Source organism: Salvia splendens, chromosome 22 (assembly GCF_004379255.2).
Source record: "Salvia splendens isolate huo1 chromosome 22, SspV2, whole genome shotgun sequence".
NCBI classification, from domain to species: Eukaryota; Viridiplantae; Streptophyta; class Magnoliopsida; order Lamiales; family Lamiaceae; genus Salvia; species Salvia splendens.
Genome location: NC_056053.1, coordinates 7770103 through 7796057, shown reverse-complemented (window position 1 = coordinate 7796057; position 25955 = coordinate 7770103). Strand labels below are relative to the sequence as shown.

Here is a 25955-nt window from a genome sequence, read left to right as displayed (position 1 = left end):
ATTATCTCTTTTCCTAAATACATAAAATCTTTAGGCATTGATTAAATCTGGTGATTTAATTTATTTGGAAAAATTCGTCGAACGGTAATTATCTAAATTACGGGAATTCTTAATTTTCTCACATCTTCATGGCCCAAAGAATTAATTTGAAGAGCCCAATTCTTTTGTTGACTAATTCCCTAGCCCAAAATATTTAAGAGGGTAGTGGCCCAAACACTCAACATATTCCTAGGCCCAAATTTTATTAAAAACAATTCGTGGCCCAAATTCTCTTTTCTTAAGAGAGGCCCAATTCAGATTAATTGGACATGGCCCAAGTCCTACTCCTATCTCCATCGGCTACCCCATGGCCGCAAGGTTGCTGTTGCTCCGCATGGTGCGTCGTCGGTCAGCGCCGCGGTGGTAGGCTATAAGCTAAGTTCTCGAGCCTTATTACAGTTTTGAATTCGTTTCTCCTAAGGCAGTAGCTATGTGTACGGTTCTCATTTGCTTGTTGAAAATAATTTGAAACGTGGAATCTTACTATGTTCGGTGCTAAATGATTGTTATGGCTGTGATGGCGATAAACTTCATTTTTGATCGTTTATGGTGATAATCTATTGAGGGCATGATTCCTAAAGCCTCCATGTTTAGTTCTTTTACCTATGTGATGCGATAGAATTTGAAAAAAAGAGGGCAGAGGCGTTTTACCTCTTGGAGGTGAACTTGTGTTCCCTTCTTGTTCCTCTGTTCTCTAAACACGGCCTAATGCTTGAGGCTGCTACTTGTGCACCTTAATGTTATGTTATTGGGATTCTTGATGGTGTATGGAGGGGGTTGGTGGTGTGAAGGAGACAAGGCCGAGGAAGGTGGCATATATATAGTAGAGGCGTAACTGAAAGCCTGTAAGGCTGCGTATGTGTGCAGTCGAGCGGGGCCCTTAGGTTGTTCAAAAATTGGCTGGCCTTCCTGCAGCTTTGCAGGGCATGTACTCGTGTTTTAATGCATATTGCACCCCCTTATAGGTGCTCACTGCAGTGTACCTCAACCCCTCTATCTCTCTTTCCTTTCTCTATCTCCCTTATGGCACTTTTACTAAGTTCTGGGTGTGAAATGTAGGGGTACAACAAAGGTTGTGGCTGTTAACGGTGTCTGCTAGCTGCGGTGGTTAAGAGGCTGTTCTGGCAGCCTTCAGTCGTCCTGGGGACGCACAGGGTTTGTTGCCATCTAGTCTTCCGAACTTGGCATAACCTTGATCTTCATTAAAAGGTAAGATTGCCTCTAGCTTTCACTTTCTTGTTTGTTATTCATTGGTAGTTTAAAAGACTCATTTAACTTGTCTACATTTGGTGTTTTGTAGTGATGTACAGGCACTAGCTGGCGGAAATTGGCCTCTCGCGACATGGCTCGTGGCCTTTGGCCCGACGGCCGATCGAGACATGGCGTGGGGCGTAGTCTAGTTCGATAAGATGGGCACATACTTGTTATGTTCTTAATTTCCTTTCTTATATGACTTTGAAACGTTCATTTTGGGAATAAAATAAAGAGAGCGCGACTTCTTTTTATTTCGCTCGTAACACTTCGCATCTTATTCTTTTTACGACTTAGCAAACATTTCTCGTTCATGAAAATAAATACTTCCGTTCATAATTCAAATTTAGAAAATTTGAATTTATTTGTCCGACTTCATCGTCGTCTAACGGATATGAAAAGGGGCGGTCGTTACATTCTACCCTCCTTAACGAAAATTTCATCCCAAAATTTTGCTTCAGTCAATCAAAAAGTTCCGGGTACTTCTCTTTCATCTTGTCCTCAAGGTCCCACGTTGCTTCCTCGTGACCATGATGCTTCCATAGGACTTTCACTGTCACAATGGCTTTATTCCTCAACTCCTTCACTTTTCGATCTAAAATTGCTTCTGGCTTCTCTTCATAACTCAAATCCGGTTCTAACACCATTTCTTCTTGGTGAACAATGTGTTTAGGGTCGAACACATATTTCCTCAATTGTGACACATGAAAAACATAGTGCACATTTCTGAAGCTCGGCAGAAATGCTAATCTGTACGCCACAGGGCCGACTGTTTCTAAGATTTCATAGGGTCCGATGAAACGCGGTCTTAGCTTGCCCTTGACGCCGAATCTCGTTATCCCCTTCGACGGAGACACCTTCAGGAAAACTTTGTCTCCCGCCTTGAACTGTAGATTGGTTCTGCGAGCATCTGCACAAGATTTCTGTCTATCCTGAGCTTTCTTGATTCTTTCTTGGATCTGTCGGATAATTTCTATCATTTCTTCCACAGAGTCCGGTCCAAGAATCCTTCTCTCACCGACTTCATCCCAGTACAGCGGTGATCTACATCTCTTTCCATAAAGTGCTTCATATGGGGCCATATTTATAGTTGCCTGGTAACTGTTGTTGTAAGCAAATTCTATAAGTGCCAGTACCGACTCCCAGTTCCCTCCACGGTTGAGCACTACGGCTCTCAACATATCCTCCAATGTCTGGATTGTCCTTTCGGATTGTCCATCCGTCTGTGGATGGAATGCGGTGCTGAAATTCAGCTGAGTGTCCAGTTCTCGCTGTAGGCTTATCAAAATCTAGAAGTAAATTTTGAATCCCGATCTGAGGTGATCGTTACTGGTACGCCGTGTAAGCGTATGTGATTCGGATTGGTATAAAATGAGCAATTTTGGTAAGGCGGTCTATAATCACCCAGATGGCAGTATTTCCTCGTCGAAACTTTGGCAATCCTGTTACAAAATCCATCGCAATGTGCTCCCATTTTCATTCTAGAATCTCGAGGGGTTGCAATTTCCCATAGGGTCGTTGATGTAAGGCCTTCACTTGCTGACATGCCAGACATCTTTCTACAAACGACGCTATGCTTCTTTTCATACCATCCCACCATAATTGCTTCTTCATATCTTGGTACATCTTCGTACTTCCAGGATGAGCAGTGTAGGGCGTCTCATGAGCTTCACTCATGATCTCGTTCCTGAGTGCCTCATCATTGGGCACGCACAGTCTTCCTTCGAAAGTGAGGGTGTTATTCGCCTCTTCGCGGTAACTGTCTCCTTTTCCGGTCCTCACTTTTAGACGAATATTTTCCAGCGCCTCATCGCGTCTTTGGGGGTCGATGATACTGGCCCTTAAACCTGGTTCTATAACCAAGGTGGAAATTCTACTGTCCACCGTCTCTGGGGCTCTTACTATCTCCAGTCGCATCTTGGCGAATTCACGGATAGGTTCTTCCTCTTGTGTGAGGAAGATAGCCACTTGAGGTGCAGTCTTTCTGCTCAAGGCATCTGCTACCATGTTCGCCTTGCCTGGGTGGTAATTTATACCACAGTCATAGTCCTTGACTAATTCTAGCCATCTGCGTTGCCGCATGTTCAGATCCTTCTATTCGAAGAAGTATTTGAGACTCTTGTGGTCCGTGAAAATCTTGCATCGAACTCCATAAAGATGATGCCTCCAGATTTTTAGAGCATGTACCACTACCGCTAATTCCAAGGTGTGCGTCGGGTAGTTTAACTCGTGCGGCCTCAACTGGCGTGATGCATATGCGATCACCTTGCCATTCTGCATTAGCACGCACCCGAGTCCGACCTTCGATGCGTCTGTATACACTACATAATCGATTCCCGGTTCAGGAACTGCTAGGACTGGTGCGGTGATCAACTTTTCCTTTAGCAGTTGGAAGCTTGCTTCGCACTCTGGCGTCCAATCGACCTTAACTCCTTTCATGAGTTGTTGAGTCATTGGCCTTGCTATTTTGGAGAATCCTTCAATAAATCTTCGGTAGTATCCGGCCAGTCCTAGGAAACTCCGAATTTCATTGGGCATCGTTGGTGATTACCAACGCTGTACTGCTTCTACTTTGGCATTGTCTATTCGGATTCCTTCTGCCATCACTATATGTCCAAGGAAATTCACTTCGTTAAGCCAGAACTCACACTTGCTAAACTTAGCATAGAGCTTTTCGGCTCTTAACGTCTCCAAAGTGGCCCTCAAGTTCTCCTCGTGTTCCTTCTCATTCTTCGAGTAAATGGGCACGTCATCTATAAAGACTAGGATGAACTTGTCCAGATATGGGTGGAACACGCAGTTCATTAGGTCCATGAACACAACTGGGGCATTTGTAAGCCCAAAAGGCATTATAGTAAACTCGTAATGGCCATTTCTGGTGCGGAATGCAGTCTTAGGTATATCGTCCTGTCGAACTCTCAGCTGATGATAACCCGATCTCAAGTCCATCTTCGAGAATACGCCAGCTCCTTGTAGCTGGTCGAAGAGGTCGTCTATCCTCGGTAAAGGGTACTTGTTCTTGAGGGTCAGCTTGTTCAACTCTCGATAGTCGATACACATCCTCAATGTCCTGTCCTTCTTCTTTATGAAGAGTACTGGTGCACCCCATAGTGATACACTGGGTCGGATGAAACCAGGTCTACTAGTTCTTGTAATTGGATCTTGTGATTGAGATAATGTGGCTGACCCAAGCCATCCATTGATTAATTTATTTTGTTTGGCTAGTGAAGTCATTCCTCATCTTAGATTCCATCGTCAGATACTGGGTCCTATAATACTTGCATTGGTCGTAATTGTAGCCACTGAGCTAGCAGTCTTGATCTCATAGCCTCTTGCTTAGCTGGGGTAGTCTACTTTCATCGTTTTCAAGATACTTTTGTGCTTACCGCGATCCTTTTGTCATGATTTAGCACAAACCTTGTCCTACCCGTGTTTATCTTTGAATACTGAAATAGTACATGTGGGGGTCTAGGCTCCTTTCTCCAGACGTTGCTAACTCCATACTTCTTCGCATTTCGTTGCTGACATTCGTCCTTACTACATATTTATGGGACTCCATATTTGTTCTCTTGTGATAACTCTTTAAGAAAAGTCGATTCTCCCCCTTCTGTGGTAGGGATGGTGAGGGTAGTGGTGTGATAGGTCGTATTCTAGGCCTTGGTTACTGGTCAGTATAATGTGTATAATTGGAATATATTCTGCAAAACAGTTGCTAAAGTGTGCAGGGAAGTGTTCTAGCCAGTACGGGAATGTTCAGAGAATTCAGGTGAAAAGGGCGTCGGGATGTTGTTATCCTGACCAGTATGCATGCCAAAAAGGCTCGAGATGGAGAAGAAGGATAGCTGGGAAGATCAGCCGCAAGCAAGGGGGCAAAAGAGTCATTTCATGTTTGAAGTCTACCCTAAAAATCAAGGGAGGCCTCCCTATAAAAGGAAGCCACTTGGAGAGAGAATCATCATCAATTAGTTAGTTAACTCATACGCTTAGTTAGCAATCTCTCTTCGGTAGATCACTCCTTCAGCATTATCCTTCGTAATTCTTGTTCCTCGCCACAGCCATGGTCACTTGAAGATCATCAGTTCACCGGAGTTCCATTCTCTCGTTCCAGTCAGTGTGTCTCGCAGTGTCAACAGTTTCATCGCCCGGAATGGCAAACAATCTTTATTTGCTTTCTTAGTTAATCGCATTCTGTTTTCTTAGGATTGGATTTGTTGCACTTTAAATATTTGCTTACTTTGAAGTATTAGTTGTGATCCAAACGTTTTATTGAGTATGAAATTGTTTTCCAGCATCGGTTCATGTTTAATTTCGTTTTTTTCTGTCTAGATAACTTAGATCTAGCTGTTACGGTAATTTCCAGTGTGGATTCGCATGTTTTAACTTCTGTAGTTAATTTCTCTGAGTTTGCAAGTCTAGATAGCTGTTAGATTTTAGATCTGAATTAGTTAAGTGCGAAAACCCAGTTCACGTGATTTCTGCCACCCTGCATGTTGACCAGTAAGCATAATTGCAGTTTCGTTAGTTTAATCTTTTGATTTGAAGTTTAGATTATAGATCTGTTTTTTGTGAAGTTGCTAATCTGCATTTCTCGTTCATGGAACCTGAGTTGTTTGATTTGTGTTCAGACTTGTTGGAGAAGACAATGTCCACATCCAAATTTGGGACCACATTTACTTTTTAGTTACTTTTTGCTTTTGTCATTTGCTTTTCCTTACTTTTCAACTGTTACTTTTCAGAATTGTAGGCCTAGTCACCAAACTACCTCTTTTCCTCTGATATTCTGTTTAACCTTTTATTGTAAACTAGTACTTTCCATATACTTCCTGAAAACCATGTTCCCCACTTTCCACGCACACAGCCGCCTGTCCAACACCTTTCTCACCTCCTAATCAGTAGAGTACCACCTTAAATTCCAGCCTAGATAAGTCTCAACCCAAAGCGTGGTAGCTAACCAAACCTTTCCAGAATATCACCACAATTCCCAAAACGCATTCATCTCTGTGGGATTCGACCCTTACGTCCACTATACTAGCCAGTAGAAGTGGGTTGAGGATTATTGATACCAGGTTCAGGATTAGCAGGGATTTCCATACTGATCAGTAGGATACACCCTTTGCTTGAAACGACACCTGCACAAACCTGCTCTTTCAAATGGCGCCGTTGCCGGGGATGAATGGCGTTATTTATTGTTATTGTGTGTGATACTTTGGCGTATATAATGTGGATAATTTTTCTCTTTCTTTTTATTTCAGTTTATGAGAAGCAGTTCTGCTCCTGACCAGTGGAGACCGAAGATCCTTCAGCGAGGATCTATACTCGTAACCACTCGGTCCGGCCTGTCGACGGCTTTGTCTGACTTAGGTTCGAGTAGTGACGAGGAGCAATACACCATAGAAGGACCAATATCGGAAGAGATACCAAGGATAGAGGGAAACCCGAGAAGGATGGCCGCTCAAGGAGAAGAAGATCCTTAGATCGGGACGCTGAATGCACATACCGAGGGAGAACCACCTCAAGCCATAGTTGTGACCCCAGGGCAAACTGCCTGTGATGTGAAGCCTCATGTGATCGCAATTCTGCCTACATACTGCGGGAAGAGTTACGAAGGGCCGTATGAGTTCCTTCATGAGTTTTGTAAAATTTGTAGGGCACAGAGAAGGCCAGCAGGAGCGACTGAGGATGATTATAGACTGAAGGCCTTGCCGTTCTTACTGAAAGGGGAGGCTAACACCTGGTTCATGCGCCTGCCCCCCAACTCCATTGAGAGTTGGGCTGATTTCAAGTCAGTATTCCTAGGCGAGTTTTTCCCGTCATCCAAGACAAGCGCGCTGAAAAGGGAAATAACTAGTGTGAAGCAAGGGTACGATGAACCTTTGAGCGATTATTGAGCGAGGTATATGGGCCTTTTAGATGCATGTCCCAATCATCGCATGGCGGACATTGAGATACATCATACCTTCTATGAGGGGATGAACATAACAACTAAGGACCTGGCCAATTCGTCGTCGGGAGGAAGCTTCACGCAGCTACAGGTCAGCGAAGCGAAGAGGGTCCTAAGGAAACTACTGAGTGCGAAGAAGGAGTATGACCATTCAAGGGATGGATACAACCGAGAAAGGGTTGCAAGTGCCTCGTCTACTGACCAGGAGCAGAAACTTGAACAGAAGATGGATTTGAAGATGGATGAGCTGAAGAAGTCACTCCTGAGCGCAATCGAGAAGAATACACCTCCGACTTCACCAGTTGGGAACTACAAGGGTGCAGAACAGGGAAACCAAGAACCGAGCTATGATCAGCCAAACGACTCGGTCAGTATGGAGTAGGCTAATGCTGCCGGGTATTTTAACTCAAATGGGAATTGGATCCAAGGGAGACAACGGGACGCACCATGGAGGGATCACCCAAATTTTCGATGGGGAGATGGGAACCTAAATCAAAACCAAGGTCAAGGTTAGAACCAATATAACCCCCACTCGAACCAAAACTCCAACCGTGGGCCAGCAAACCCGGACCACCAGTTCAACTGGTCAGGAAGGAACCAACAATCCCAAAACCAAAACCCACAACACCAAAACCCAAACCCTGTCTACATACCACCCCACCAGAGAAACTTCCAAAATTACCAAAATCAGCCGAATCAAGCACCCCAACACCATCAGAACCAAAATTATTTCCAAAACCAGAACCAGAACCAATATCACCAAGACCAGTATAACCCTTCTGGCCAGTATAACCAACACCCACCTAACCAGAACCAGCAAAACTTCCAAAATTTCCAGCTCAACCAAAGTTCCCAGTATAACCAGCACCAAGGCCCAAATCAGTCACAATATTCCAACAGGACCAGACGATCCATGGAGGACATGATGGGAGAATTGCTCGCGTCACAGCAAGGTATCAAGGGCGAGTTGCAATCCCACAACGAAGTAGTGCAGGGGATGCAAAATGCCCAGAAGGAACATAAAGCGAACATGGATATGATAAATAGGCAGTTGGCCCAGCTGGCCAGTTCGGTGGGTGATTTAAAAGGAAATGCAGGGAAACTCCCGTCTACAGTCCAAATACCCGAAAAGGCGAATGTGAGTAAGGTTACATTGAGGTCAGGAACTACTTATGATGGACCTCGATCGAAACAAACAATTGGAAATCCGAGTGGAACGAAGATAGGGGGCGACACCATCTCAGTGGAAGAGCTTAATAGATCCATACCTCGGATGCAGTACCCATTTTCTTGGGGGAGACGCCATATGGAGGAGGTGAACCCGAGAACGTACTGGTCAGGAAGGAACCCCATCAAGAGGTAGAATCCAGAACGGAGGCTCAGTTCCATAATTTTCCCAAGGAAGATTCCAAGGAGGTTGCTAAGGGACCGGTAGAGGAGAGAAATGGGGAGAAACCATTCCCTTTCCGCTTTGTTACAAAAAGAAAGAAGGAGAACCCAGTGGATTACTTGTCGATTTTTGGGAAATTGGGTGTCACCATACCATTCCTCCAAGCCGTGAAGCTACCCCCTCTTGGAAAATTCATTAAGGAGTTCATAGCCGGGAAAGCCCAGGAGGATGGGAAGATTATGGTGGAAGAGATAGCGTCGGCGATTGTACAGGAAAAACTACCACCCAAGAGAGCCGACCCAGGTATGTTCACTCTACCCATAACTGTAGGAGATGTAAAAGTCGAGCATGCAATGTGTGACCTGGGGGCATCTATAAATGTTATGCAATTGTCAATCTATAACCGATTGAAAGGAGTTAGATTGTCGAGTACTAGGGTGTTGATCCAACTGGCTGATAGGTCATGCATAAGTCCTGAGGGTGTTTTAGAGAATGTGTTGGTTAGAGTGCATGATTTTACCTACCCTGCTGACTTTTATGTGATTAAAATGAGTGAGTCAGAGGCTAGGAAATCTAGTGGCATATTGTTAGGGAGACCATTTTTTAGAACGGCCAAGACAATAGTAGACATGGTTGAGGGGACAATTTGCATTGATTTCCATGGGGAGAAATTTACTTTTGATATCAATGAGACCATGAAGAAGCCTATTGATTCTGAAAACTTATGCTATGTTGATGTGATTGACCCCTTAGTCCAAGATTTTCTTGAGACCGAACTATTGCAGGAGAAACTTCAAGCTTTAGATGTGTATGAGCAGGCTGACGTAGAAGCTGCTGCATGGTGTGATCTGATCAGTAGCCAAGGGTTGACTGATGAAGAAATAGAAGGAGCGATCAAGGAATTTTGCCAGAAATCAGAGTTCATTGGAGCCGCAGGGGCTCAACTACCAGCTAGTATAGAGGAACCTCCAGGGGGAGAATTAGAAAAAGATGGAGAAGCTGAAAGAAACCCTCTACCCGAAGACACACTTCCACCCCATGTCGAGCTGAAGAAACTACCATCGAATCTGAAGTATGCTTTCCTCGGAGAGGAGAACTCATATCCAGTGATCATCATCAGCAGCCTTACAAAGGAACAAGAGGCGAGGCTACTGACTGTGCTGAGCAAGAACAAGAAAGCGATTGGATGGAGTCTTACAGATTTGGTGGGGATAAGCCCCGACGTCTGCATGCGCCATATTAGGCTGGAGGAAGGAGCAAAAGCGCATCGAGATGCTCAAAGGAAGGTAAACCCTAACATGCGAGAAGAAATATTGAAGGAAATCTTGAAATTGTTGTCGCTAGGGATTATCTATTCAGTGCCGGACAGTGAGTGGGTCAGCCCGATCCACATGGTTCCAAAGAAGTCGGGAATCCAAGTCGTTCAAAATGAGAGGAATGAGCTGATCCCAACGAGGCTAGTCACGGGTTGGCGAATGTTCATCGATTACCGAAAGCTGAACAATGCAACGAGGAAGGACCATTTCCCTTTGCCTTTCATCGACCAAATGTTGGAGAGACTAGCTGGTAAGAAGTACTTTTGCTTTTTGGATGGATACAACGGATATTTCCAAATTTACGTGGATCCTGAGGACCAGGACAAGACTACATTCACTTGCCCATTCGGAACCTATGCATACAGACGCATGCCTTGCGGCCTATGCAACGCTCCGGGTACGTTTCAAAGATGTATGATGAGCATATTCTCCGATCTAATTGAGGACTGTATAGAGATATTTATGGATGACTTTAAGGTCTACGGAGATTGTTTCGACTTATGCCTTCATCACTTAGACATAGTTCTCGAAAGGTGTCAAGCAAAGAGTTTGGTTTTGAACTTTGAGAAGTGTCATTTTATGGTCACCGAGGGGATTGTTTTAGGACACGTGGTCTCAGAGAGGGGAATCTAGGTGGATCGAGCCAAGGTGGACGTTATATCCAAATTGCCGTTTCCTACTGATCAGAAGGGGATTTCTGGGGCACGCCGGATTTTATCGAAGATTTATCAAGGATTTCTCCAAGATCGCCCAACCCCTTACCCGACTTCTTTAGAATGAAGTGGAGTTCGTTTTTGATGAGCAATGCAAGGCTGCTTTCAACATTCGCAAGGAAAAGCTGATATCTGCACCTATCATACGGGCTCCTGACTGGGACTATCCTTTCGAAGTAATGTGTGACGCCAGCGACTATGCAGTGGGAGCCGTACTGGGTCAGAAGATCGATGGGAAAAGGTACGTAATTGTTTATGCATCTAAGACTCTGAATTAAGCCCAGCGGAATTACGATACCACTGAAAAGGAGATGTTGGCAGTGGTGTATTCTTTCGAGAAGTTCCGGCCATACTTGTTGGGATCCAAGGTCATCGTATATACTGACCATGCAGCGATTAAGTATCTGATTGCCAAGAAAGAATCCAAACCCCGTTTGATCCGATGGGTACTCTTGTTACAAGAATTTGATAGGGAGGTGGAAGATAAGAAAGGAGTCGAGAACAAGGTGGCGGACCATTTGAGTAGAATAGTGCAAGATGGAAACAGCGAAGAGGTGCACGACAAGTTTCCAGATGAGCATTTATGTGAGGTGATTTTTGAGGTCAGGAAAATTGACTGGGAAGAAGTGATGAAGCTTACTGGCCAGTACGATACAACAAGAGGGAAAGAAAAGGTAGGGCAAGAACCATGGTATGCAGACCTAGCCAACTACCTAGTGACTGGAGAGCTTCCAGAAGTGTCGAGTATTGCCAAGGCCCAAAGAATGAAGATTAAGAGTAAAGCAAAATACTACTTTTGGGACGACCCCTATCTGTGGAGAGTGGGATCCGATCAAGTGATAAGGAGGTGCATTCCTGACTGGGAGCAAAGGGACGTATTGACACATTGCCACTCCTTGGCATGTGGAGAACACTTCGGTCCTAAGAAGACGGCTAGGAAGATTCTGGATAGCGGCTTTTATTAGCCAACGCTCAACAAGGACGCGTACGAGTTCTGCAAAAGTTGTGAACGCTGTCAACTGACCGATGGGATATCTACAAAAGATGAGATGCCCCAAGTTTCGGTAATTGTCTGTGAGTTATTCGACATATGGGGAATGGATTTCATGGGGCCTTTTCCTTCATCCTATGGCAATCTGTATATCCTAGTCGCGGTGGATTACGTTTCCAAATGGATAGAAGCAAAGGCCACGAGCACGTGTGAAGCAAAGGAGGTGGCCAAGTTCTTAAAGAGTCAGATCTTCAGCCGGTTCGGAGTTCCGAGGGCGATCATATCTGATCAAGGTACACACTTTTGTAACCGTACAATTGAAGCTGTAATGAAAAAGTACGGTGTGCACCATAGACTTTCGAGCCCCTATCATCCGCAAGCTAATGGTCAAGCGGAGATTTCTAACCGAGAGATAAAGAAGATTCTGGAGAAAACTGTAAATCCTTCTAGGAAGGATTGGAGTGTGAGGTTAAAGGATGCTCTATGGGCCTATCGTACAGCCTACAAGACCCCCATAGGAATGTCCCTGTACCAGACCGTTTTTGGGAAAATGTGTCATTTACCAGTTGGAATTGAACACCGAGCATACTGGGCAGTACAACAAGTGAATATGGATGCTACAGAGGAAAGGAAGCTGCAGCTGCAGGAGTTAGAGGAACTCAGATTGGAGTCGTTTGATTCAGCCATGTGGTACAAAGAGCGAACCAAATTGTGGCACGACAGGAATCTGAGGACCAAAGATCTTCATGTTGGGCAGAAAGTACTACTCTTCCAGTCGAGGTTGAAGCTCATGCCTGGAAAACTCAAGTCGAAATGGACAGGGCCTTATGTCATCACCGCACTCCGTTCTAATGGAGCAGTGGAGATTTCAGGGAATCTTCCTAACTCTGAACCCTTTATTGTGAATGGGCATAGGCTGAAGGTTTTTAGGGACAATAGTGATGTGGCTGTAGTAGATGGGATCCCACTGCAATCACATATTCAGGTTTCATACTGACCGGTAGGATGGGGATTGGAATTCCACTGGGCTAGCTCCTTTTAGCGTAATGTACATATGCTGGCAAAGTAGAATTCCAATTTTCCTAAGGAAGATGTAAATATGGTACATATGTGGTAGTTAATTAATTTGAACCTTTGCATGCTAGTTAGTTTTAAGAAAAACCAAAAATATGTGGGAGTACGTACTGACCATCAGAATACCATTTTGGAGAAACTCCTATTTTATTTAAGTGTCCTTTTTACTTTATTTCTAATCTAGGAAATAAAGGGGGAAATCATTAAGGGACGAATTTGAATTGTGGACTTTTTGCAGCTTTTGCTGGGTGGCAGCGGCTGGAAGGGGCGTGTGAGCAGAGAGAGTAGACACGCCAACCAATCGGGAGTCAGTATTCTAAACCGCCTCTCCCTCGAAACGACGCGATTTAGAACCGCCTATAACCGGTTGCAAACCCACAACTGCCCTATTCCAACCCATAACCAGCCGTCTCCCCCATTTTTCACTTCACAATTTCACTTTGTAATTTTTTCTCTCTGCAAAATTTCCACCGTCACTCCACAAACACCAACCCCCACATTATACCCGGAATTTCACAGATCTAAGCCATGGGAAAGAAAGCATGGGCAACAAAAATCAAACCCACTTCAAACCGCCGGGAAGAGGTCCCAGAAACACAACAGCCGCGAGAAGAACCACTGTCCACCCAACCATCGCCGAACCCACAACCATCAGAGCCGGCTCCGCAAGCACCAGCGATGATCTCTTTAGACGCAATGGCAGAGTTTCTTAGGCTGCAAGATCCGACCAGAAATTGGGAGGCGGAGTTGGCAAATTTCAGCCAAATTGGAGGACATGGGAGTTTGACCGGAGCAAGCCCGGCAGTAACCGCATCAGAGACAAGCGCGCAGCCCATGGCAAAACCTCCATCTACCATGCCGACTTCCCCAACGACTCCACAAGAAGAGGAATCTCCCACTGAAGCCGCACCGTCAGAACCCTCAGAACCCTCTCCGAGCCACCAAGAGACAGAGCCCATGGATGTTAATCCTCTTGCGGCCTATTACGATTCTGATCTAGAAGAAAGGAAGGAAAGACTAAGGAAGGAGAAGCAAGGCCAAGAGGGAAGAAGTGCAGCTGAGGAGACGCCGGTCGCAGAAACCGTCCATCACGAAGTGGCTAGAGGAGAGATAGATCTGAATGAGACGGCCAAGAAGCAGGTCCTGATGACCGATGAAGAATTTCAGGCTATTTTAGATGATGTCAATCGGATGGAAGATGACACTGCCGTGGTGGCTGAGGGGCTAGACCTCGCATCATGAGCAGTAGGAGAGAGTGAAGAAGCCGAAGAAGGAAACCGCTCGGAAAGCCAAGCTAGGGAAGAAGAGATTATGTCGGAATCACCCCAGCCAGAAGCAGAGAGGGGTGATACATCTATGGAAGCACAGGAAACGAAAGCAAAAGAAACAGAAGCAAGACCAGAAGTACCCAACCCAGTGGCACCTCCGGTGACAAAACCGAAGGCCGTCAAGAGGAAGTTGGTATTGAAGGGCGAACCTAAGGCTAGTCGGCCAAAGCCGCAAAGGGTATCTCAACGATGCTTAGGAAAGTGGGCAGCTAGTAAGGCGAAGCCGAACACGGAGGCAGATCCCGTGGAGATCTTGAGTGAAGAAGAAAGGACCACTCCCAGAAAACCTGGGGAGGAGTCTTTACCTGTTACTGACCTAGAGGATACTGCAATGGAAACCGAAGCGGTCTCTCTAACACTGAGTGGCCAAGGTGAAGAGGCTGACGGAATGGCTGAGGGTCTGGACCTCGCATCCAGGTCAGTAGGCCACAAGGAGACCAGTCCTACTGCCCAGGATCAATTTTCAACACAAGCTGAGAAGGAACCCGAAGAAAAGAAAGACGAGGAAGATGGAGAAGGAGCTAGATATCGTGAAGAGAGAAAACGGAAGGGGAAGGCCCCTATGAAGAAGAAGCCCAGAAACAAGAAGCCACGTACAGTGAACATTGGCATAGTCATTACTGAGTCAGTTCAGCGAGCCCAGGAACACCGGAGGGAACAAAGTGATAGCGAATACGCTGCCAGTGAAGATTCGGACTCCGACAGTGATATCTCCCAGGAGGACGAGGAGTACAGTGAGCAACAGCTTCCGCACGATCATCGGGAGCTAGTACATCCCCCGGTAGAGAGACTGAGGTACCGGCGCTGGACAGTGAACCTTACTGATGATCTGGTGGAGGAGATGAAGCTTTTCGACTCGAAGGAGCTACAAAAAGTTTTCGATAGCAAGGATGAAGGGAGTAAGCAAGTGAAGAGAGAAAAGGTACTTCATTTGCCTTCTTTAGATGAGTTGGGTGCCCGCGAGCAGTTTCTCTTTTATTTGCACACGTTAGGATTCGAATGGTTGTTGGAGAATGGAGATCCGAGTGTCCCGGTTAGATTAGCGAATGAGTTTTTCATGACCTTTAGGTTTAAGGTCACCACTGATCTAGATGAGGAATGTATCAGTTTTAGGCTGTTTGGCGGAGAGATACGGATGAATCTGATTGAGTGGACCGTGCGTCTGGGAATGTGCAGTTTGGAGGAGGCCATAGGGCCTGAGTGGAGAAGTAGGGAGCGGGGAATTCCCCGCAGACATGTGGAATTTGAGCCCCAGGAGGCATGGGAGGAGTTAACTCACCCAGCCTCTGGAGAATTTGCATCCACTCTCTCTCGCTCAATCCATTTCAATAACCCAATCCTCTGCCATATCTTGGGAGTGTTCGTCAGAAACAACATCATCATCACGGAGGCCGAAGACTTATCCGACCAGATCATGGTGGATCCTCCTGGTCTCTTTGATACACCTTTGTTCTTCCGAACGAACACCGTTTACATGAGGCAGGACCATGTTTCTACGCAATGGGAGAAGCAGCTATACCGACTGGGAGATCTGCAGCACATCCGGGAACACAAGATCTGGAGCAGAGGCAGGAGAGGTTGGTAAAAATAGTGGCAGAGATGGAAGAGGAAAACCGACAGATGCGATCGGAGTTCACCAGGATAGCGTCCGTGACGGAGGAAATACTGAGCGAAGTAACCGAGGGAAAACAGGAAGGAGCAACCGGAGCAAGGGGCCATGAAGGCCAGTATACTGAACCAAATGTGCAAGAGGAAACAGAATCAGGGAACAAGAGTGCCGATGGAAACCGAGGAGCCGGCGAAGTCTGATGAGAACCAGTCCGAGAATGAGGAGGAACAACCGGAAGAACCACCTGCACCACAACCTGCCCCGCGAAGGAGCAGGAGAAACAAGTGACCACCACCATACCTGACCAGTTAGTTTTCTTTTTATTTTCAGTTTTTAGTTTTTCGTATTTTAATTGTGTTTTGTTTTTTTTAGGTAGTATAATTTGTGTAGTACGTGAGCAAACCCCTTTCATAACACTTAGCCTACGCAATAGTCTAAGTGTGAGAAGTAAAGGGTTTGCTATTTTTGGCGCATGTGTTTGTGTTTTCTGTTTTCTTTTTCGTATGCATGTCAACTCACACTTAGCCTATTATATAGTCTAAGTGTGAGGAGTTTGTTGTATATATGTGTTTTGTAATTGTTGGTTTCTGTTTAGGTTTTACATTTTCCCACTTAGCCTATTCTATAGTCTAAGTGTGAGAAGATTTCAGTTTTAGTATGTCGTTGTGCTAGTTTTGTTTGTGTGTCAACATACTGGCCATTACCTTTTCCACTTCACAGCTTTATCTGAGGGCAGACACTTGTGAAGTGGGAGGGGGGACGCAATGGCCAGTATGAAATATGTGTATATGTGTGGTTTGTGTTTGTGCTTGTGTTAGTATCTTGTTAGGTCTAGTTTTTTTCTTTTGTGTGTTGATTGAGCTTAAAACTCAACTGTCCTGAGCTGACGGTGAGGGGAATTGAGGGAGATACAACATGCTGGAAAACAGAAACCACCCCCCTTAGTACCTCCTAGCCAGGATAGATGATGCGAGTATGAAAGAAAAGCTCATCCTCAGAGCCAAACACGAAAGCCCTCTTAAAATGTGAGTTATAAGCCTTAAGTGGAACCACTTTCCACTAATTCAAAAAAGAAAAGAGTGGCTGCCACAAGGTGCCTAGGGTGAAGTGACTGCGTGTAGCAACACTGAAGGCAGTAGGAAACCCCCCTCCCCAAAAAAAGTATTTATTTTCCAACCCTTAGAACCCCACTTTCTAGCCATACACATACCCAGATATAACCCCTAGCCCCTGAAATTGCGTGTGCAAGGCATAAGGCAAGAAGACAACTGGCCAGAAGGACATACAATAAAGAAACAAACTGGAGCGAAAGAATTGAGAAGCAAGGAAAAAAATAGACCAGAAAGTCATTCCAGGTCCAAAAAAACAATAAGAAGGGAAGAAGAAAAATGTAAAGAAAATGGTCGAAAACACTTGACCACAAAAAGAATGAGAAGGAATAAGGGTGGCGAAGCCACAAGACGCTACTGACCAGTTGGGAAGCAACTTCAGAAAAAGTCCAACCAAGCCGAGGTGACATCCAAGAGCCCGAGTACACACAGTTCCCACGCACCAAATAAAGTGGAAATTTTTGAACCTAAGAGCCTTAGGAACATCCACCCCAAACACTACAACCAATAGCCCCGTTACAAACCTTTAACCCTTCAGTAGCTGCACGTGAGATCTGAGTCTGAAGCATCTGTGGTCTAGCGTTTAGAGAGAACAGTCCTAACATTCCCGGAGAGGTATGAGTGACTGAGTGAACCTAGTGTTTGGCCAAAAGTTTGGGCGATCTTGACGAGCGGATATACTGACTGGGAGAGAAAAGGGGAGCGGCGGAAGTTCAAGGCTGTCTAAGGCCGGATTGCACCTGATCCCGAGGGGAGGGATGGTTGAAAATATAGCCCAATTACTGTGTTAATGTGTCTAAGTGTTTTAGTTTTCTTTTATGTATTTGTCTTTGTTATGTGTTTTCTTTGCGTCATAGTTAGAGTCTAGGGTAGGATAGAGTCGGTCAGGGGAGTAACCAGGCTAGAATTTGACTTACTTCTTTTTGTTTGTTCTTCACGCTTGAGGACAAGCATGTGGTAAGTGTGAGCAGTTTGATAAGTCGTATTCTAGGCCTTGGTTACTGGTCAGTATAATGTGCATAATTGGAATATATTCTGCAAAACATTGCTAAAGTGTGCAGGGAAGTGTTCTAGCCAGTACGGGAATGTTCAGAGAATTCAGGTGAAAAGGCTCGAGATGGAGAAGAAGGATAGCTGGGAAGATCAGCCGCAAGCAAGGGGGAAAAAGAGTCATTTCATGTTTGAAGTCTACCCTAAAAATCAAGGGAGGCCTCCCTATAAAAGGAAGCCACTTGGAGAGAGAATCATCATCAATTAGTTAGTTAACTCATACGCTTAGTTAGCAATCTCTCTTCGGTAGATCACTCCTTCAGCATTATCCTTCGTAATTCTTGTTCCTCGCCACAGCCATGGTCACTTGAAGATCATCAGTTCACCGGAGTTCCATTCTCTCGTTCCAGTCAGTGTGTCTCGCAGTGTCAACAGTTTCATCGCCCGGAATGGCAAACAATCTTTATTTGCTTTCTTAGTTAATCGCATTCTGTTTTCTTAGGATTGGATATGTTGCACTTTAAATATTTGCTTACTTTGAAGTATTAGTTGTGATCCAAACGTTTTATTGAGTATGGAATTGTTTTCCAGCATCGGTTCATGTTTAATTTCGTTTCTTTCTGCCTAGATAGCGTAGATCTAGCTGTTACGGTAATTTCCAGTGTGGAATCGCATGTTTTAACTTCTGTAGTTAATTTCTCTGAGTGTGCAAGTGTAGATAGCTGTTAGATTTTAGATCTGAATTAGTTAAGTGCGAAAACCCAATTCACGTGATTTCTGCCACCCTGCATGTTGACCAGTAAGCATTATTGCAATTTCGTTAGTTTAATCTTTTGATTTGGAGTTTAGATTGTAGATCTGTTTTTTTGTGAAGTTGTTAATCTGCATTTCTCGTTCATGGAACCTGAGTTGTTTGATTTGTGTTCAGACTTGTTGGAGAAGACAATGTCCACATCCAAATTTGGGACCACATTTACTTTTTAGTTACTTTTTGCTTTTGTCATTTACTTTTCCTTACTTTTCAGCTGTTACTTTTCAGACCTGTAGGCCTAGTCACCAAACTACCTCTTTTCCTCTGATATTCTGTTTAACCTTTTATTGTAAACTAGTACTTTCCATATACTTCCTGAAAACCATGTTCCCCACTTTCCACGTACACAGCCGTCTGTCCAACACCTTTCACACCTCTTAGTCAGTAGAGTACCACCTTAAATTCCAGCCTAGATAAGTCTCAACCCAAAGCGTGGTAGCTAACCAAACCTTTCCAGAATATCACCACAATTCCCAAAACGCATTCATCTCTGTGGGATTCGACCCTTACGTCCACTATACTAGCCAGTAGAAGTGGGTTGAGGATTATTGATACCAGGTTCAGGATTAGCAGGGACTTCCATATTGATCAGTAGGATACACCCTTTGCTTGAAACGACACCTGCACAAACCTGTTCTTTCATGGTGCTATCACGGGTTTTGTTTTTCGAATGTCTTTCCAACTTGTGGGTCTTCCTGGCCACCTCTCAGACGAATCCCTCTTGTTGATGGAATTTGTTTTGTCAAACATAAACTACGAATGTGCTCGGATTTCCTCCACGAGTTTCATTACATAACCACGATTGAGTCTTCGCTCTTGTAGCTTACTTATCTTACTCGGAAAGCATTTCAATCGATCAACCATTTATATATATGAAGGTCTCGTACATCAACAAAAGTCATTTGATCCATGTATATTCCTTAACATTTCTCTTCTTAAGGCTAGTTACCTTTCTACATAGCATAATATTTGATCTTTTACCAGTTTGTTATAAGCGGTACGTAGATATGGAATATTTAACGTTTCGTGTTGTCGGTTATGTCGACGCTTCTAGTTAGTGTATCATTTTCTGCTCGTGTGCGAAAAGAGACTTATCTAACATGCATATCTGAAAGGGATTAAGGTTATATCCTTCCCGATAGTCTTGCATCATAACTCGAAGATTAATCTAACAGTCTTAACTTGGATAGGAGTTGATATCACACAGAAGGAGTATAACTAAAAATTTGAAGGGCTCCAGAATACCCAACAGAACAAGGATAACAAATTTTCATCATCAAATTGTAATAATTGACTTTGAAGGAAAGTACTGAGTTCGATTAAGCTTATCATGTCCATTCAAAGAAATACGTGGCTCAACTGGTTTCAGGTAGACCCGTAGAAATTGAGGCTCACTCCTGATGGGAGCTCGAAAGAATATGAGATAGGTCATGAAAACTGGATGGAAATGAATTAACTGTAAATTTCATAGTAGGCTGCCAAATAGGACAGTACAGTTGTCCAATTGAATTGAAAGGATATGAGCATCAAGGATAATGGTTCAAACATGTCACCGCCTAAGGTGATCAACCGTGGAAAATTTAGAAACGTAGGCGATTGCAATGAAGGAGCATTGATCATCTTCAAGGATATCTTGATATGGAATAACAAAATCACATCAATGATCTTCTGGATTCATTAAAGGCACTACACTGAAATGAACTATTTAAAAGAATCAGCTAGATCAAACCCGTTAGGAGAAAGTGCAGTATGGTTGCCTTAACTTCGAGTTGCAGAATGAAAAATTCCGAGACTGAGAATAATACATGTAGTGGAACTGCGATAGAATAATTTCACCTTTGTAAGAAAGATATTGCCACAACATGGTTACAAAATAGAGAGGTGAACAAAAGTTCCAATACAATATGAACTTCTCTGAGGGAAAATGTTTAAATGACGTGATTATTTTGGAGATCATAAATGTAATAATCATAAGAATGGAATTTATTGCATGAGTCCATGAAATCGGGATATAGATCTTATATATTGTGATTCAAAGGAGTCAACAACAATTAACGATGCTTGAAACACATGAGTATTCCAATTTTGGGGACTGAACTGAGTCACCACTTTCGTGAAAGAAAATAAAAATAAAAATGAAAGTGGCTTAATACTTGCAAAAACGTGAGTCAATCAAATGTCTTAAATAGACGAGAGGATATCGTTGTCCAGGAGGTTCAGAGAATGTCCGAAGAATGAGATTATTCTGAAGGTCATAGATGCAAGCAACTTTAGAATTGACGGTTTATGACCCGAGCTTACAAAGTCAAATCATTACTCCTTATGAATGATGAGTCAAAGGACTGTAGTCAATAAACTTGAAGTGAGTCATAACTTGCATAGAAAAAGAAATGCTGACGTGTTGCTTGCAAAATTGCAAGGCAATCTGAAGTCTGAACAGACGAGGGGTACTGTCGTTTTGGAGGATTCTTAAAAAGAAATTTATGGGAATCTAAGTAAGAACTGTTGATCATAACCATCAGTTCCAGTTATGTGACACTTCCGTGTTTGTTCTTTTAGAGCTTGGATGATAAATGCGTTCTAGGAAACCATACATTCCAAGATGGGATTCCTCGTGCTGTTGAAAGTAATAACTGCAGTTGAAAGCCATACTTTCATAATGTTCACGTTAATTTAGAACGTTGATTCTCGTAAAACATTGCATTCTCCATCGTGCTTCACAGCGTGCTATAAGAGTTGTTTCTGGGTCACATAGCCACTTTTGACATGTTACGCAGGATCAGATCACTTAATTTGATCGTAGGTACGATCTCTTTTCGTGTAGGGATACCTTTCCCTAACAGGATTGAGGGTACACTCATTCGGTTATGACTTAGTTATCATAAAGACATTGGGGACTTCAAATCATCCACATCATTAAAACATTAGTTTCTTGTATCTCGTGTGATCGTCACCATCTAAGAATAGATTGGTTCATTCATAAAGTTCATTCTTGTACATTTGATATTGTTCCAAAAACCACATCATAAATCGTGATTTCGACAAGACATAAGGTAGAGGGAAAAGGCGTGGGGTCCGCTTTCGGACTCATCCATCTATATTTCCTCGCTTTTCTAAAATAAAATTAGGGATTTGCCCTAACTTGCATATATTCGTTCATTTCATCGCTTGGAAAAGCGGTAAGGAGGTAATCAACTTATAAAACTGTTTAAGAGCGTTTAGCCTAACATACTTCTTAGGCATTCTATGTTCGCATACATAGTCCCACATATCTTTCATACATTTTCTTTCGATAATTTCAAAAATCACATAATTGCTCCTAGACTATTCATAACATCCAAATATCGCATCATATCACATTAATTTTTTTTTACAACACATTTTAAATCCTCATAAAGGACCGTGAAAACACATTTTCTCTTGTTCATGAAATCTCATAAAATCCATTTTCCTTCTCATAAGGGAAAAATTATTTTCCTTCAACTTTTTCTTGAAAAGTGGGCGTCAACCTCCTTTTGCTGTGGTTGAACGGGTCGAGCCGAGGTGTTGGGATCCTTGTATCTTAACATTTTATTCACTTCCTAGCTTAGTACTATTATTCTAGACTAAGGCTTTGAAGGCAGGTACTTGGGTCCAGAGCGAAAGAACGGTGCTCTGATACCACTCTGTCACGACCACAACTCCCCAGTAATAGTGAGTGTAGCTATTTCGCAACTAAATTAAACTCATTGGTCATAAGCTTGTCATAGAGAAGTACTAAATTCAAGGAACAATGTCTTAGGGTGAAAGGGTACAACCAAATCAAAATCAGAGTAATTAACCGAGCGTGTTGTCTTGCTAGAATAATTCTTAAACATGCAGCGGAAGGTTCCAAGACGAAGTAATATGTATGGAGACATATTAAATCAGCTACCTAGCAACTTATTTATAAGTTTCTCTCAACACCTCATCGCTCCGATCACGATCAACCTGCACGTTAAGAAAACAAACATGCAGGGCTGAGTATTTGATATACTCAGTGGACTTAGTGCCAAAACATTTCTCATTTAGTTGTCAGTCATACTTGAGTGAGCGCAAGGTTTTTCTTTAAAGAAATTCCCCGATCACTAAATCCTTTATCTTTTCATAAATTTGACTGCGCGGTCACATAACATATCATAACATACCATATCTGATCTTGTGTGAACCGGGAATGTGGCCACACTCCACGACGGTCACTGGATCAGCCAACTCAAAAGCTAGCACACGGTCCCATATGTGTACACTAGTCCGAGTAGGGTTTGCGGCCCTACTGGGACCCGAATTTGATTTAACATGTTTGGTATGGCCAAGCAGATAGGTAATCATAAACAAAACATGGCATGCCAACTTATTCAAAAACATTCACGTTTTCACATAAAATCACATTTTGAAAGGAAAGCCCACCTCGTTTGCTTAACTCTCAAATGAGCGTTCCTCGACTTGATTTAACTTGTCATGCGACAACACCCTTTTATAAACAAATAATATACTTAAATTAGGCTTAAGTAATTATTTATTTAGTGTGCATGCATTCCTACTTGTGTGCAAATTCTTATTTTCTCTTTTCCTAAATACATAAAATCTTTAGGCATTGATTAAATCCGGTGATTTAATTTATTTGGAAAAATTCATCAAACCTTTGGTATTCATCTAAATTATAGAAATTCTTAATTTGCCCACATCTTCATGGCACAAAGAATTAATTTGAAGAGCCCAATTCTTTTGTTGACTAATACCCTGGCCCAAAATATTAAGAGGGAGGTGGCCCAAACACTCAACATATTCCTAGGCCCAAATTTTAGTAAAAACAATCAGTGGTCCAATGCTCTTTTCTTAAGAGAGGCCCAATTCAGATTAATTGGACATGAACCAAGTCCTACTCCTAAGGGCGTCCACTATGGGTAGGACGCAGCAATAGCCGCGTCTGGGAGCGGTGGGCGGGCGGCTATAGTGGGAAAGGTGGGCGGACAACTTTTGGGGGCTATTGGGGCGGCGGACGCGGGATAGCCGCGTTCGGGGCGAGGACGCGGCTGTGAAAATGTAGAATTTTGTATTTGGAATTTGGGGGCTATTGGAGGTGTCCACTATAGTGGCGGAAATAGAATTTTGGGGCTGTGGACAATAAAATTGGGGCTATTGACAAAAACTGTGGCAGGGCTATTGGGCGTGTCCGCTTATAGTGGATACCCTAACTCCATCGGCTAACCCCCCCTCCCCTTCTTCAAACCATTTCCCCCCAAATTGGAAGGAAAAGAGGCAAAACCCTAGCTCTAATTCAGGAACGGAAGCCGCGCCTCCCTCACCTAATGCCGGCAAATCCTTGCTCGCGTTCGGCCGGTGTCACCGTCCTATGCACCAGCAAGTTTCCTCTCTCAATCTCCCTCCGATTCCTCTGTTTCTCCGCTGCGGTTCGCCTCTGTCTTCTCCGGTGAATCAACGCCAAACGGCCGTCGCCCCTCGCCTTCTTCGTTCCAGAACAGACAACGCAAGGGCTTAATTTGCTGAGGCAGCAGCGTTCCTCTCCCTCTCGTGGCTGAGTCGCCGATGAGGCTGAGACGCTGCCTCGGTGGTCGTGACCTCACCGCCGGTGGTAGCCCTTGCGTCGCGTTGAGGCAGCAAACGCTTCCTTCGGCGTTGCTCTCTCTCTCCCTCCAGCGATCTCGTCGAGCCGCCGCCCCTAAGGCCCAGCGGGAAGGCAGTCCTGCTTCCGCCGTCCCAGCCACCATCGTTGTTGTCTTTCAGCCACCGTCGGGTTGCTGTTGCAAGGTGTTTTACCTCTTGGAGGGCAGAGGCGTTTTACCTCTTGGAGGTGAACTTGTGTTCCCTTCTTGTTCCTCTGTTCTCTAAATCACGGCCTAATGCTTGAGGCTGCTACTTGTGCACTTTAATGTTATGTTATTGGGCTTCTTGATGGTGTATGGAGGAGGTTGGTGGTGTAAAGGAGACAAGGCCGAGGGAGGTGACATATATATAGTAAAGGGGTAGCTGAAAGCCTGTAAGGCTGCGTATGTGTGCAGTCGAGCGGGACCCTTAGGGTGTCCACTATAAGGTGGACACGCCCAATAGCCCCGCCCCAGTTTTATGTCCATAGCCCCGGATTTTTGTCCATAGCCCCAAAATTCTATTTCCGCCACTATAGTGGACACCTCCAATAGCCCCCAAATTTTATAATCAATTTTCATTTTAAAATATTTTTGTTTTAATGAAGTGTAATTTAAATAATTGCATATCCGCCAAATCCCGACCCCTGACCTGCATACATGCCAAAGCCAGGCGCCTGCGAAGGATTAGCCGACTGGTTTGATGGATTGCTGCCATATCCCGATTCCTGAGAGTCGGGTGATTCGTCGTCTCCTCGGTGCATTTTTTAGAGAGATGAGATGTTGAATGATTGTTGTGGAAATGGTAAAAATAAGGGGGGAAGTGTTGTATTTATAGAGGAAAAAGGAAAAAAAAAAATTCAACGTCAACCGCCGCGCCTATAGGCCGCCACTATGGCCGCCGCGCCTATAGGCGCGCCTATCCCACACCCGGCGCGTCCTCGCCCCGCACGCGGCGATGCCGCTTCCGCCCCCCTCCCCCCCACCAGCCGCGTCCTCCCTCGCGGCGGTCACCCCACCCACTATGACCGCCGCGCCTCCCGCCTCGCTCCGCCCTCCTTCACGCCGTCCGCCGAGCCGAGTCCATAGTGGACACTCTTAGGTTGTTCAAAAATTGGCTGGCCTTCCTGCAGCTTTGCAGGGCATGTACTCATGTTTTAATGCATATTGCACTCCCTTTCGCTGCTCACTGCAGTGTACCTCAGCCCCTCTATCTCTCTATCCTTTCTCTATCTCCCTTAGGTCATCCACAATAGGAATAGCCCAGCAATAGCCCAGCCATAGCCTAGCCACTGCCACATCATCAACACTAAAAATCCTCCTGCCACATCATCAAAACAAGCAAATAGCCCAGCAATAGCTCAGCCATAGCCTAGCCACATACTATTAACAAATATATACAAAATGAAATAATTAACAATCACACAATATACGGAATTAAATTTACGACACAAAAACTAGAAAATTCACTAATATTAATAAAATTTAAAAAATACATTAATTAAAAAAAATTACATAATTAAAAAAAACTAACGGCGGTCAATCCTCCGCGCCCATAACTCTTCAATTAAATCCTTTTGGAGTCGAATATGAGCCGCCGTTTGGCGCATGTCGGCATGTGCTTGTAGGAGGCCGGCTTCATCGTGAGGTACCCCACTCCGTACGTTGGGGGCGGCCACGCCGTGGCTTGGACCGGCTTCATTATCGTCATTGACCCAATTGGTCAGTTCGCCACCTTCATCTTCGACAATCATGTTGTGCATGATAATACA

General features: G+C 44.2%; 1 protein-coding gene across 1 annotated transcript; it reads right to left on the bottom strand.

Annotated features, from left to right (window-relative positions):
- Positions 1–1751: 1751 nt before the first annotated feature.
- On the bottom strand, positions 1752–2372 carry LOC121786667. The gene has a single exon (XM_042185301.1). The coding sequence runs from the start codon at positions 2370–2372 to the stop codon at positions 1752–1754; it is 621 nt and encodes a 206-aa protein (XP_042041235.1).
- Positions 2373–25955: the final 23583 nt, after the last annotated feature.

Coding starts and splice junctions, on each gene's coding strand:
- LOC121786667 (XM_042185301.1), bottom strand. CDS start 2,372: ATGGCCCCATATGAAGCACTTTATGGAAAGAGATGTAGATCACCGCTG.